Source organism: Lycorma delicatula, chromosome 13 (genome assembly GCF_047948215.1).
Source record: "Lycorma delicatula isolate Av1 chromosome 13, ASM4794821v1, whole genome shotgun sequence".
NCBI classification, from domain to species: Eukaryota; Metazoa; Arthropoda; class Insecta; order Hemiptera; family Fulgoridae; genus Lycorma; species Lycorma delicatula.
The window spans coordinates 53,224,775-53,239,906 of NC_134467.1; the positions used below are offsets into that span (position 1 = coordinate 53,224,775).

The 15,132-nt window shown below is 35.1% G+C and overlaps 2 protein-coding genes across 2 annotated transcripts in view; one reads left to right on the top strand and one right to left on the bottom strand.

The window, feature by feature from the left end:
* LOC142333888 (cationic amino acid transporter 4) overlaps positions 1-6,111 on the top strand; it is a 44,362-nt gene extending 38,251 nt beyond the window's left edge. The window contains exon 11 of the mRNA XM_075381482.1: positions 3,643-6,111. Coding sequence (XP_075237597.1) covers positions 3,643-3,815 — 173 coding nt within the window. The 3' untranslated portion in view covers positions 3,816-6,111. The remainder of the gene's footprint in view (positions 1-3,642) is intronic.
* LOC142334135 (ATP-dependent RNA helicase DDX42) overlaps positions 1-15,132 on the bottom strand; it is a 185,213-nt gene that overhangs the window by 102,251 nt on the left and 67,830 nt on the right. The window lies entirely within an intron of this gene.

The following is a 15,132-nucleotide window of genomic DNA, read 5'->3' on the forward strand; positions in this document are numbered from 1 at the left end:
ATCGGCAGTCGCAGCTTGCACAAACAGGTGCATCTGTTTGAGCCATCAGATATCCACGAGTTATCCTAGCGTGCCCTATTCGCAAACGGCAGATAATAACCACCTCTCGACGGTTATTTCTGCACGTGGAGCTCCACGGCGGAACAGTCTTCTTGTGAGATGAAGTTTATCGTTAATATTAGCGTTCCATTCGGTTTGCCGCTCACCATGAACCGAGGAACGATTTTAAAAACGAAAGGCAAACAAAAAAAAAATCGTTTCTCTTTAAAAAACGGACAAGATCGTTCGAAGCGACGCGATAGGTGAAAGGAGGCTGGAAACAAGCCACCCAATACGGCCGGGGTTCCGGCAAACACTCACCGGTGTACTACGATGATTCGTTTACGAAATGACACGATGAATCTCACAGACGACGGATATCTGGAGTACACGTCATTAATCATCTGTAAGGCGTTCGTTTAATCCGAGCAAACAAGTACGTGTCAAAATTTTGGGCTAACCTTATGTAAGGCCTTATTAATGGAGTACAGTTCTGCGACGAAAATACCGGTGATGCCAGGAAGGACAAACATGTTTGTTCTGTTGCCGACCGCAAACCGCAATGGAGATTAACGTTTCTAGAGCCGTCCGTATCGATAGTAACATCAGGATTCACGCTGTTTTAATATTATAAAATTCGTTTGGGCGGTTTACGTTAAGTTCAAAGCGGTGAATTTACATTAAGCTCGCTAATTTTATACGTTCAAAGATACTACTTATTACAGAACGTTAGACGATATATTCAACCACAAAAATCGTTTTTTTCGTGGTTTTTATTTAATTAATTCGACGTTATTAAATTAATAGAAGAAAAGAAGCAAAAATATAAGATACAAAATAAATACGGGCGATTCAAAATCGCACGGCAATACTTCAGGAAGCTTCCAAAATAAACGTTTGGAAACATTGTTTTCCGGTTAACAACTTGTGAAATATTTTGACTCGAAGGTAAAATGAAAATAAACTGCAATTCTCGGGATCGAAATTAAAACGAGAATTCGGTGTTTTTTTTTATCCGATTGAATGAAACAGATTTCTTTCTTTCTTTCTTTTTCAGTGTAGCCTACGGAACCGCCGTAAAGTATTACTTCAGAGGATGATATGCATGATTGTAGTCTTGTACGGTTTCAGATCGACCGTTCCTGAGAAGTGCGGTTAATTGAACCCGACCGCGAAAGATCACCGGCATACACGATCTAGTATTCAAATCCGTGTAAAAATGACAGACTTCACAAGGACTTGAACGCTGGAAGTCTCGACTTCGAAATTTGCGACGACGACTTCTACCAAACTTGTACCTCTAGTGGTTTCAAGAAATTATTAAACGTCTTTAAAACTTGAAAGTCAAGAAAAACACTCTTAGGTTCGCCGTTAAAATAAATTCGCCACATCGCCGATAAATAAAGAAAATATGTAAAAATATTTGTTTAGAATTTAATTCTGAGAAAATCGGTTAAATAAAGTCGATAGAAAATAAATACAGTTTCAAAAATTTTACCGAAATTCTAAATAAAAGTGACCAAATATCGCAGAAAAACGTAACGATTTTAAATAGACCGAAAATCTTCTTTAAGTGGTTAACGGGTACCAAATTAAATAATCTGAGAAATCTTTAAAAATCTAATTTAGTCGGCAACAACAACCGATCAACAAATAAATTTTGCCCCGTTTTTATTTAACGTGGACTAGTATTTGAAAAAAACGTCGACCGTAAAAAAAAAAATTTGAAATATTTTGTCGCAATAAACGCGTCAGAAGGGCGACGGATTTCCGGTTTTAGTGAAGAAAGGTTGTTGCACTACTGTAATTATTTTTGAAAATAAAATTGCTTTCGGCGTTGTTCTAGCTAGCTTTCTATATATTTTTTTTTTGTTTTTGTTAAATATTACGTTACTGTATCATGCGTTCGAAACGATTAAAACTTCTAAACTGATTTTTAGGACGCCGACCCTCTTCCTTGATAACGGATCACGTCATGGATTATTGCGAAATTAAAGTACTGTAGCGAAAGTAGCTTTTTTACCGCCTCTTCGAAGCAAAATACGGTATTACTTTCGGTCACATAGTGCGACTGGGGGGATGCGTTCGAAGGAACTTCTCTTTCATCTGTCAATACTGAATTAAATCGTGCACTTAACCGAGCTTTCACGATAACTACATCTCCAAATCCGATACGCAGCACGTACAGATTTTTAAATGCATTTTAGCAATATTTTTACTACCTTTTTTATTTTAAATATTTATTTTGCGTTTTTCTCCGTTTTATTGTATTAATTTAAAAAATAACCTTTATTATAAAACACGTTTTAAAATAATTCACCTAATATTTGACGCGTACTTAAATGGAGCGGTAGTTTTCACGAAAGCATTAGTTTAAGCGCACGATTTAAAGGCCATAATAGTAGAACGAAACAAGCTCAAAATGTACCCGAAACCCGGTCGTTTTGGATCTAACTCCGCTTCCTGCGATTCGCTTGAAACAATAAGGCTGTATGTATCCCTGATAGGTTTGTATCAACCCCACCGAGTTTCATCAAAATCGATCAAATTTTGCGTCCGGTAGAGCGGACGAAAACATCTTATACGTAGATACATTTATACCGTAAACGTGAGCGGGCGCAGTAGCGATTTCCAAATTTTTTTTGAAAATCCGCTAAAAATAATTTGTAAATACCGCCGTAAAAGTGCGGGTGGTAGAATACTCTCCCGCCCGGTGTCTGAAATGCGAATAGCGCTCTTCAAAGTGCCTTTCTTGAAAGAAAAGCGTAGTTACTACTCGGGCGATCGACAATATTCAAGTACATCTGCGGTCTTCCAGCCGCGCACATCGTCACTGGTTACAAGAGGTTTAACATATCGGCATCGTTAACGGTCCTAGCAGGCAGTACGGTTAAAACCGCAAGAGAAAAATATGAATACACAATAAATGAAAACATCATCACCGTCATTATATTTAGGAAACAATTCAAAATATAATATCGTACGTTATTAAAAAGTCTTGAAACGAGCGTCACCAGCATTTACGTTCTACCTTAATGTCTCAGGTACGTACGTATAAATTTTAACGCATCTAAGCGATAGAATATTAAAACTATTTTTAACGTATTCCAAGTATTTTTTTCACCTCGTGTGATTAGATTATACGTACGCAAAAATCTTCGTAATATAACTCTACAAAATTTATCGATTAAATTATATCGCCTTTTTTATTTTCAAATTAAAAGAATTTTTTTTTTAAATGTTAATATATTTTTATATAAGCCGTTTGATTTAGGGTTCTTTAGACCCGCGTACCGAGCGACAGCATCGGGCATGGCGAATAGGTGTTACAATATTATTCGGTAATAATTATTTTTAATTTTCTAACTGCGCTTTTGTGGAAAACGCTCCTCGTAAGTCGAATACTGTCAGGCGAGCCTGCGTTCAGCGTATCTTTCATCCGTCTTTCGTTTCGATAACTAAAACTTTCTTATCGCGTACGACAAGGTGTATCGTCCAATCCCTTGTCTTTTAACTAGGTAGCGCGTAAGAGTTTACAACAGCTCGTTCGTATCGAGAAACGTAGTAATTTATGTGTATTAATTATTTTTTTTATGATTGCAGGTCTGATGGTGTACTTCTTATACGGTATTCATCACAGTAAAGAAAACGATACGTCCAACACGTATTCTGTATTGTTAACGTCTAATGAAGCCGGAAAATTTAGGTGGGGTTCGATTCAACAAAGACCGAACATCGGCAGTAAATCGTTGTCGACAGATAATTTGGTACATTAAGACACCGAAGGCGGAGGGATAACCTAATAAGAGGAACGCGTACGTATAGTATTAGTTGTTACCCAAAACTTACTCGTCGTGTAAAATCCTTACGCAGAATCCGTGCGCAATAATAGTCGGTTTACCGTTAAGCATCCGTACGCTTCATCTTATTGCGATAACCTTAAATGCGGGGTAATTCTAAAAGCGAATTCGTTAACCGTAACGATTATCGTCTACTATAACGAAGATAATAATTATTCTTATAATTAGCTACCCGTCCAAAATTATTATTCTACATGCGGTAGCGTAACTCCCCGGATTCGGGCCCTTACCGTACCGTGACTCCTGCTTTTACAGAGCGCTCGCTTAATTAACCCCGTCTATAAGTTCCTTGTCGGTTTCACGGCATCAGATAATCGTCCAGGCCTTCGTCGGGTTAAAGAAAACTATTTGTGGGCCTCGAGTTCAGTCCTTAAGCGACTCGCGGAGCGAGGCTGCGATAAAGAACAGGGCTTTGTGTGCGTTCTGGCCGTCCGTTTCGGTTTGACCGCTGAAACTTCCTCGGGATTTTATAAAGAAACTCGGATGTTATGTTCGTCAACGAGTTCTTCGGCGATATTACCCGCGCTCCCGAAATAATGCAGCCGACATTTTTTGATTCGATCGCGTCCGTAAATTTGTTTGACGCCTAAGACGAACAAATCCGCATAAACCTTTTGAACTATTCCTTGATTTTGCACGGCGTGTCGAGGTATTCGTCCTACCTTTTACATCGTAACTGTCGACCGTTCATGCGAGTCGGTCGTTTCGATATCCGCTTAGGTTTTACAAAACACCAAACGCACCGTGCGCCACGCGTCCAAAGACGCGACGATGTAAGTTTCAGGTTTCATCGATCGAAAAGGGCGATGACAAACGACTGTAAATCGCATCGGCGTACGGTCGATCGGAATCACCCTAATACTAATTTATAACAGTCCGGCTTACGTTCGTTAATTTACTACTTATTTTCGCGTACGCGTTTTTAAAACATCATCGAGTGTACTTTATTAAACAAAATGACGTCGGTACGACAGGGATCGACGATTTTTAGTTTCAGAAGGGTTACTATCTTTCACGTATTTATTTTTTAATAAACGAGAAACTTTTGGGTAACTGCAGAAAGTACTGTATTTTTTCTATTAAATACTATTTTATACATACATATGATTTGATGAAATGAAAACGCAAACGTTATACAGAGTGAGATCTTGTTCGATTAAAACAGCGCTCTTTCTTGAATCGATAATAAGTTTCAAATATTAATTCGATCGTTAACATAACTGTCGCGTGTAAAATCTCTTACGATCGGTTACGACCGAATAAGAATTAATCGGATAAGATATCTTAATTACGTACCGGTTTTATCGGCTTACTCTTTTACCTTTCGCATACTTAAGCCGAAATAAAATGATTTTCAGCTATAAACGGAACGGATTCCTTATTCGTATTCGTATCGGAACGGAAGCAAGAAAGAACACCTAACTGACGCTATAGGGCCGAACATCACGTAAAATGGATTGTACATTCTTATAAATTAAGTAAACGATACAGGACACGATATCGTGACGGGTAGTCGGACGTGAAACCTACAGCTGTAGTCTATAAAGTCGGTAACAAAACTAATTAATCGACTCAAATCTGTTCCGAATTTAATAGTAAATACAATATTTTTTTCTAAATTTTTACGCTAATGAAATATTTTCAAAACTCGTAACGGTTTGTTTATTTTTAAAGATGTTCTGCGAGACGTCAAACTTTTTTGTCTTTTTCGTTTTTAATTGCCCTGAAGTTTTCCAAAAATTGTTTTCTGAACGACACATTTTTCCCGTATATTTTTTTGAACACCGATTTACCGACTACGGTTAAATCGATTAACGAATCGTTAGAATACAAATAATCGATTATCCCGTTTAAAAATTTCAAATTAATCTGATAAAGTAACAAAAGAAACCGATCCGACTTCACGTGAAATTCGGTAAGAATATATAAATTAACGTATTTACAGGAAATGTGTTTTCGGTTCGTAATTTTTTTATCGTTTACGGTTTTACACGACAATTAAGTCGTTTTCATTTATTCTATTGTAACTTAAATACGTTTTGTCGTATTATCGATAAATCGCAGGTTTCAGGACTGGAAGCATATCGTAATAATAACGATAATAAAAATTAAATTAATTAATTAAATTTGTAAGTATTTGGCGTTCATTTAATCGAGTCATACAGATAAATTGTAAAAATAGTATATACATGTATATGTAAAAAATAATTGGTATCGCAAATAAATAATTACAAAAGAAAAACATTTTGTTTTAAATTTCAATTAAATAATACAGAAAACAGCAAAATCTGTCAAACACTCCTGTATCGCTATCCTTAAATATCTGAACTACCCGGTGTAATTCGACTCGGTTATATAAAAAGTATTTTGTATTTCACATAGTTTTTCAAGAATCGTTGGTTAATCGTTTGGTTTTAGCGATTTTTGTCGAGCAATGACTTCAAAAAGAAGCAGGCCTGTCACGAACAGAGCGAGTGAAAGGGGAGTTTTGGTCGAAGCGTAACGGTTCATAACCGAGCGATGCGTAGAGGAAGCAGTGCGAAAAAGTTTTTTTTAGAACGAATCAAAAAGTATTTTAGAAAAGAATGAACCTTTAATTCCTTTTCAAAAGGTTCCGGAACGTACAGCTGTCGCTCTTAAAATCAGTAAGAATACAATCGATGTTTCGAAGTTATCATAACTCCAAAGTCCAATACCGCAGACAATAGAAAAGTCGATATATCGTAAAATATTACTATGTACTCATATACACTTCAAACATCACAAATCTTTGGTCTCTAGTCTCGCATATTAAAATCTCTCATGCGTTCATACACCGAACCGGTCAGTAATGTCACTCAATACACCAAAGGAAATCTGGATTTCCAAACTGCAGCCACAATTTTACAAAAGTTGCAGGCAATTTTTTTTCACCGCGTGCCAACAAAATTACTTTTCTGATTTTTTTTTGCAATTTTTAGATTATTTTGATCTTAGTTTGGAAAATGCGCACTTCTCACTTACGATCGAAGAAGAGTAATGACTTTTATTTACTAGCCCGTAAGTATCGTGAATCATCAGCCGTAAATATTAACGTAACGGTTATATGAAATTTTAATTTTTGTTTCAGCCGTAGAAAAAATACTTTCGTTCAATTTAATCGATTGAAACAACAGTATCCGAAACACGGATAATTCTTTCGCTAAGAAAATACAAGGACATCCTCGAATGAGGATGATATGTATGAGTGTAAATGAAGTGTGTAGTCTTGTACATTCTCGGTTCGACCGTTCCTGAGATGTGTGGTTAATTGAAACCCGACCGCCAAATAACACCGGCATCCACGATCTAGTATTCAAATCCGTGTAAAAATAACTGGCTTTACTAGGACTTGAACGCTGAAACTCTCGACTTCCAAATCAGCTGATTTGGGAAGACGCGTTCACCGCTAGACCAACCCGGTGGGTTAACCGAAAGGTTCCCTACCTACCGTGAATCTCACGTACTTACTTGTGCGTAGTCCAACAGCGAATTAATATAAGAACGGTAAAAATTTAATTAAAAATATTTTGGGAAACGACTGACGCTTAACCTTCAGAGAAAAGAATCGCTAGGTCGACGGCAATGTGGGAATCGAGAAGCGTAATGAAAAAGAGGTCAGATACGTTTGGCATCGTTCGACACCTCGCTTTCCTTAAGACAGCCGCATTTAACTACGATACATTAATCGCTGGAACCAAACCCTCAATAAGGGTGGAAAAAGATCTTTGTTATGCGCGTAAAATTTTAGCAAATTGGTTTGCTGAACGGTTAAAACCCGAACAAAATCCCAATAATTTGGAACTAGTAACTCTAATCTAGAAAACTCAAATCTCCCGAATATACAATAAATAAAGAATATATAATCCGATCTATAAAAAATAATAAAGCGACCGATGAGAACTCGATAAACATGCGACTTTTAAAATTATAACGATCAGCTAAGTAATGTATGATCTATTAGAGAGATTATTTGAAAACATTTGGAAGACTGAAAAAAAACCCACAAGAATGGGCAGTCTGCCCTAATTCATCCCCTACACAAAAACGGAGAAGATAAAAGGAAGTTAATAATTACACAGGGATTTCTGTTCTTTCAGCAACCTATAAAATCTAACAAAAGTTGTAAAGAATAGATTAGAAGAGCGCGCATCTATAAACAATTTATAGAATACATCAGAGGGCGGTTTAGAAAGATCTTGTGCAAAAAAAAAATAGTTTGTGTAAAATTAATAATCCGAGATAGAATGGCGAAATACATTATGCGAACTATTACGTTTTAAAAAGAAAAGTACGAGTATATGATTCTGCCAATAGAAACGGATATAGAGGATAAACTTGTTAACCGAATAATTTCCGATGCCATTTCTAAAATTAAATTTGAAATTACTGGAACGATTAAAATAAAAAAAGGCGTAAGATGAGATCGTTGACTCTGTTTTCTAGACGGTCAGAAAAGAATGGAGAAAAATATTGAAACTAGATGCGGTAGAAAAAAAAGTTTAGGTTATAAAAAGGACAATCTAGGAAGAAATTGTTTTGCCTTTATGGAAAATCAGGCGATAATTGCAAACGCGATTATATATTTCCTACGAAAAAACAAACCAAAATCTCTAAAAAATAATTATCGTAGAATTAAATGAATTAATAATTCATCGGTAAAAAAAATCTTAAATATAAATCTCTTAAAATAAACAACAAAAAATTTCTTTAAAAAATGTGTCTGAAAATACCAAGGCGCAAATTATTTTTTACGTTTTCTAACGGTAAATATTTTCAAAAATATTTCAGTAAATTTTCAAGTATAAATTCGTAATATTTGCGGAAGTTATAAAAACTTAAAGTAGTAGATACAGACAGAATTTTGAGCGCGGTAAGAGACCTGGCATCTCATGTCTGCCTTCTGTAGTTTTTGTTTGCTCCTCCTATCCTTTCCAAAACCTCTTTCTATTGTGAGCAAAATATATTTGAGAAAGCGATAGAAACATTAAAACGATTGAAAAACGCATTCCAAAATGTTAGTTCTTATTTATTTTCAAGGTTTTGGAACACTTTTTAATCGCGTTTGTTAGCGCAAAAGAAAAAAAATCACAACCAGGAAATAACAATAAAAGAACACGTTTATGAAAGCGGTCATTTTTTTACAAATACGTTGGTAATAAATTAAAAACTAATAAAAATATCGATAGCAGACATACATATCAGATAATATATTACTAAAATGTAAGACACGTGATGCGAGGTAAACTTTAAAAAATCAGAACGAGGCTGTAGAATCGTTCGAGATCAGTGTTATTTGTGAAAAACAATGTTCAAGAAAAACATATGTAATTTGTATAACAAGTTTCACTTGTGGAATTGATGCGCATTTTCTCTGCACAACTTATCTGAACCGGTGAATTTCTCAGGACCTACCAAATTAACCGGTTCTGAGCTTAAAATATTCATAAATATCGTCTGCATATTATAAACAAAGTAATATATAAATCTAACATTTTTTATTTTTAAGTATTATACAGCCTTGGCTAGCCTCTATGGCGAGAGTTGTAGCGTTTCAGCCATTCATCCACCCGTCACGGGTTCAAATCCAGGTCAGGCATGATATTTTCAATCGCTACAAAAACGCCGTTTCATCTCATCCCCTAATGTAATACCGACGTAAAACCGAACTCATAATGAAACCGCTACCCGACACTATTTATAAAAGGCTCTCGCACAAATAGCGAAATTAGTGGATGTATATGTTACTACTGTTTGTCAAGCGGTTAGGTGTCAGTGCAGTGTACATTTTGCTGCACTGCGGTATTCTGCGTGCAGTTTCGTCGAGTAAAATTCTTTAGTCAATCCAGAAGAGGATAGCTAAAGTCGAGACCTATATTCAATCTGGATCGTTTGCAGAATCGCATCAAGTATTCGTAAAAAAAATTTCCAAACGCCTGTATTCTAGCGGAGAGGAGCATACACGATTTATTTAAAAAATTGCGTACAACAGGTTTGGTTTCATATACAAAATGAAATAGGCAACCTTTCATTAAGACGCCACAACAGAGGACGGTGGCCTCCACGTTCTTCAGAGTTGTCTACTTGCGATTTTTTCCTTTGGGGCTACTTAAAAGAGTTTATGCATCCAATCCCCATAATATATATATATATATATATAAAAAAAAAAATATGTATATATATATATATATATATATATATATATACATATATTTTTTTTTTAACCTTCAGGACTACAATTAGATATTACTTCAGAGGATGAGATGGATGATAATTTTTGTAGCATGTGGAAATGCCATGCCTGATCGGGATTCGAAGCCAGGACCTTACCGCTTACACTCGACGAGAAATCAACGCGATTGACAATGTCTTGCATCTGACGACTTTCAATACGATTAGTCGAGAACAAAAGCGCATCGATGGTCAGGACGGTCATTTTGAACATCTTTTGAAATAATTAGGTATATAAATGTAACATTTAAATTACGTTTTATATTTTTCTTATTTAATTTATCCGTATCGTTCGTAAAATTGCATTCCAACATAACCTACCGATTCTGTAGCAATAATTATTAATATCTACCTATTACAAAACAGCTCGACTTTTAATTTTAGATAATTCCTTCAATAAGGAGATCCCTTATATCATCAACCACCGCATTCAGAGATACCTTAACCGATCGCTTTTCCTGATCTTTGCGTCGATTACAGAACTTAGCGATTATTTTTAACCCGATAAATATGTATAAATTACATATATAAAATTGCATTTTTATTAGTTTTTAAAATAATTTTCTAAAAACCAACCGCGTTTGAAACATACAAGATAAAAACCTCCCTGTCTTAAGTTATAACAAAGAATGAGAAAAAGTAATGTTAAATTATACGTACCGGATAAATTTTGTTATACTTGTTTTAAATTACGTACGCTTGAAAGAGTAATGAAATGTAGTAGAAATAGCAAAGATGGACCACTGAATGTGAAAATAGGAGGAGAAAAGATTATGGAGGTAGAAGAATTTTGTTATTTGGGAAGTAAAATTACTAAAGATGGACGAAGCAGGAGCGATATAAAATGCCGAATAACACAAGCTAAACGAGCCTTCAGTAAGAAATATAATTTGTTTACATCAAAAATGAATTTAAATGTCAGGAAAAGATTTTTGAAAGTGTATGTTTGGAGTGTCGCTTTATATGGAAGTGAAACTTGGACAATCGGAGTATCTGAGAAGAAAAGATTAGAAGCTTTTGAAATGCGGTGCTATAGGAGAATGTTAAAAATCAGATGGGTGGATAAAGTGACAAATGAAGAGGTATTGCGGCAAATAGATGAAGAAAGTAGCATTTGGAAAAATATAGTTAAAAGAAGAGACAGACTTATAGGCCACACACTAAGGCATCCTGGAATAGTCGCTTTAATATTGGAAGGACAGGTAGAAGGGAAAAATTGTGTAGGCAGGCCACGTTTGGAGTATGTAAAACAAATTGTTGGGGATGTAGGATGTAGAGGGTATACTGAAATGAAACGACTATCACTAGATAGGGAATCTTGGAGAGCTGCATCAAACCAGTCAAATGACTGAAGACAAAAAAAAAAAAAAAAAAAAAGAAAGAGTTCTATTAATTTTTTTAACGAAGATTTTCAACGATTCTTTAATAAGGATATTATTATTAAGATGTCTTTTTAAAGTAAAACTCTCATTAAAAGATTTTTCACAAACATTACAAACTATTTTCTTTAGCGTAGAAATTAATGTGTTTTTTAAATCGTAACTGCGAATAAAAGACTTTTGACAAAAATTTACGTACGCAATTTTTCTCTTTGTTGTGTAAATTAACGAGTACCTTTAAAGTAGAAAGAGAATTAAAAACCTTTTGGCAGAAGTTACAAACACGATTTTCTCCTTTTGTACGAATATTAAGACGATCTTTAAACGGGTTTTTCGATTAAATGACTTCGAACAAAAGTTACAAATATAATTTTTCTCGTTAGTACGAATATTAAGAAGTTTCTTTAAATTACATTAAATGACTTTTGACAAACGTTACAAACATAATTTTTCTCTTTTTTGTGCGTAATAAGGCGTGTTTTTAAATCGTTACCGTGAATAAGAGACTTTTGATAAAAGTTACTATTATTTTTTCCTTTAGCACGAGTTAATGTCTCTCTTTAAATAACATTTAGATCTAAATCTTTCATTGCGATATTCACAAACCGATTTCTTTCCTTTCTGTATAGCTAACTTGTTATATTCTCAACTAAATTTTCTGTAGTTACATCACTTACATTCACTGGATTTTTCTTTTATAATTACATCACGTACATAATTATTTAGACGGCTCTTACAAGCAATAAAATTCTTGGTAATTCCCTTTACGAATCCTTTATCGACAGCGATCTTTAAATTAAAAAAAAAACCTCATAATTAAAAGATACGGTAAAACTTGGTTATAACGACATTCAAGGGGCCAATCAAGTACGCTCATTACAGCCGAGTGCTCGATACTTCTGAGTTGTCGTCATTATCTATTGTAATATAAAAACATACTATAAGGTAAGTAAAAATATACCTAGAAGGTATTACTGTCCGATAGGTATATTTTCACTTTAAACCGTGATAAGAGGGCGCTATCCAAGTCGTCTTTGTCATAAAGCGCTTGTAAGTATCCCGCAACTCTTCCGTACTGTTGAAACTGCGTATGAAGAAAGTCCATGTGTTTTGCAAACAACTGAATTTGATAGGCCTTGTTCCGGTTCTTGGATAATTTGGATTTTATAACTCGTGAACAGTCGTTTCTTTTTGACGCCCGACATTGTTCATTATAAATGAATCGGAGTTAATAGAGTACTTTTTTTAAAATACACGGTGCGGATTTTTTTTTTAGCAAGAAGCACTAAAATGAAAACGCATTCGCTAACGTGACTACAGTATTTGGCTGCCGGGTATCTGATCGATCGCTTTAATGCGACACCGTTTGTTTAACCGATTCTACGGTACAGTATCGTATTTTTAAACTGAAAATTACGACTACTGAATTTACCAGCGGGGGTAGGACAGGTAAAATTTATTTTTAACCAAGCCCCTCTTCAGATTTTCACTTAAATCGTTTAAAATGCGCTATAGAGTTTGATGAACCTGTTTAGGCGATTTTAACGGATCGTTGTTTGATCCCGGTCTTTTGCAAACAGAAAAACCAAGCGATTAAAATAATTACCGGCTATTGTAATAACACAACGGAACTTGTCCTGTACGTACTGTAAAACATCCTATTACAAACCTTTTAACCCTTCAGACCTGACATGAACAAGTCTAAGATAAAATGTAACAATCTTTACGTATAAATCGTAAATGAGGATGGAATTTCCCTTCAGTTGAGAATATTTGATTGTTATTTAACTTTTTTTGAATTACAGTATTTTAAAAAATGAAAATGCTCTTAATAACCGAATCTGATCCGTCAATACCACGCTAAAAGCAAGTTAATTTTTCATTAACGAGATAGTAAACCAAACAGATTCTGGAATTTTGCTCTTTACAAACGAGCTCTTTATTCGCGGGTTCCGCTGTTACGAATTAATATAAAATTATTTTTATTACAACATTAAGTGTTTATCTTGTAAAAAGTCACTGAATGTGACGAAAAAAAAGAAAACTCGTATTTTAAATATATACTCGTAATTAACAGTTTTAAATATTAATTAATCATCGATTATTTAACTTTATAATAATAAGGAAGTTTACTTATATTATTTTTATACGCTCGGCTGAAAACTTTATTATCGTATACGTGTTTCCGGAAAACCGACAAACTTTATTTAGCAAATTTATAAATATATTTATTTCCACTATATCCGTGTTTATCAGCTGTACACATCCACAAATTTTATACGTATAAAATTTTATATATCGGAAGGCTGGGCTAAAGGTATCCTAAACTAATGGCGTACATTTTGAAAACCGGTCGTTGTAATATCTTAAACGTTGCCTCAAACGATAGGATATATCTTCCAGAATTTCTTCCTCGGCAGAATACGCGTGTGCAGACAAGCCGACTCAAATTCAATTGCAGACCGCACAAAAAAACATTCAGCGTACGCTTTTGTTAACAGAGTTTCAATCGGTTACGCACGTTCCAACAGCTTGTACAAACAGAATAGAATATCGATCGCTTCTCTTTCATCCGTGTCTGTTCGTATTCCAAGGATACAACTTTAAGAGGGACTGGAAGTTTGGTTTTATAAACCGGAAGTCATCCAAAACTTTTAGTCGGCGATGAGATTGTGGATCAAGTAAGCGACGCATTCGCTGCATTTTTCATAAGAGTTCTCCGTTTGTGAACGTACAAATTACAACTCCATCGCATTAAACCGAACGATCGCCACCGATCATAATTGTTTACCGTGCGCCGTACCAAACACAATCTTAATTATATCGATAATTTATTTAGCGACGGAGCAAATTTAACAAACAAAATTATCAAATTTTGTGTACCGAAAACCTACATACAGTAATAACAAATTAAACTAACCAACAGAAAGTCATTGTCCGGTTAAGACAGAGCAAAAATGGCGACATCGATCTGTTTTTTCATGGAGACCACTGTGACAGGGCTCACAGTGGTCATACGTAGACGCGCTTGAGAACTTTGCTGTTCCTCAGATTCCTGCAGGATTCAGTTTCCAACAAGATGGTGCTGCATTATATTTTTATCGAGATGCAACCGCGTTCCTGAACAATGCCTTCCCAGATGTCGGATCGGAGAAGAAGGTCCGACTGTGACCATCTAGATCTCACGGTAGACTCCTTTGGAATTTTTTCCTTAGGGTTTTATTAAAAATTGTAACGAAGAAAGATCTGAGAGTCGGATGATTTAAAACAGAAGACCGATGAAGGTGTCTGTCTAATAATAAAATCGATGAAGGTACTGCAGATGCTCCTAAACACCTGGCAAGATTTACATTATCGTCTAGATGTTTGCCGAGCTACAAAAGGTACGTAAATTGAGGTCGACTAACCTACATTAAAACACGGTGAGTTGCTGCGTTTATTAAAAAAAAAGCAAAAAACTTATTGAATTATTATTGTAATATCTCTTAATAAAACTGTTCTCTTAAAATAAGCGGTACATTTGGATATTTTTAGTCCAGACATCCTGCAGATTATAGAATTTACGAGGTGTGGCTGTTAAATAACGAGACCTAATGCTGTAAAAT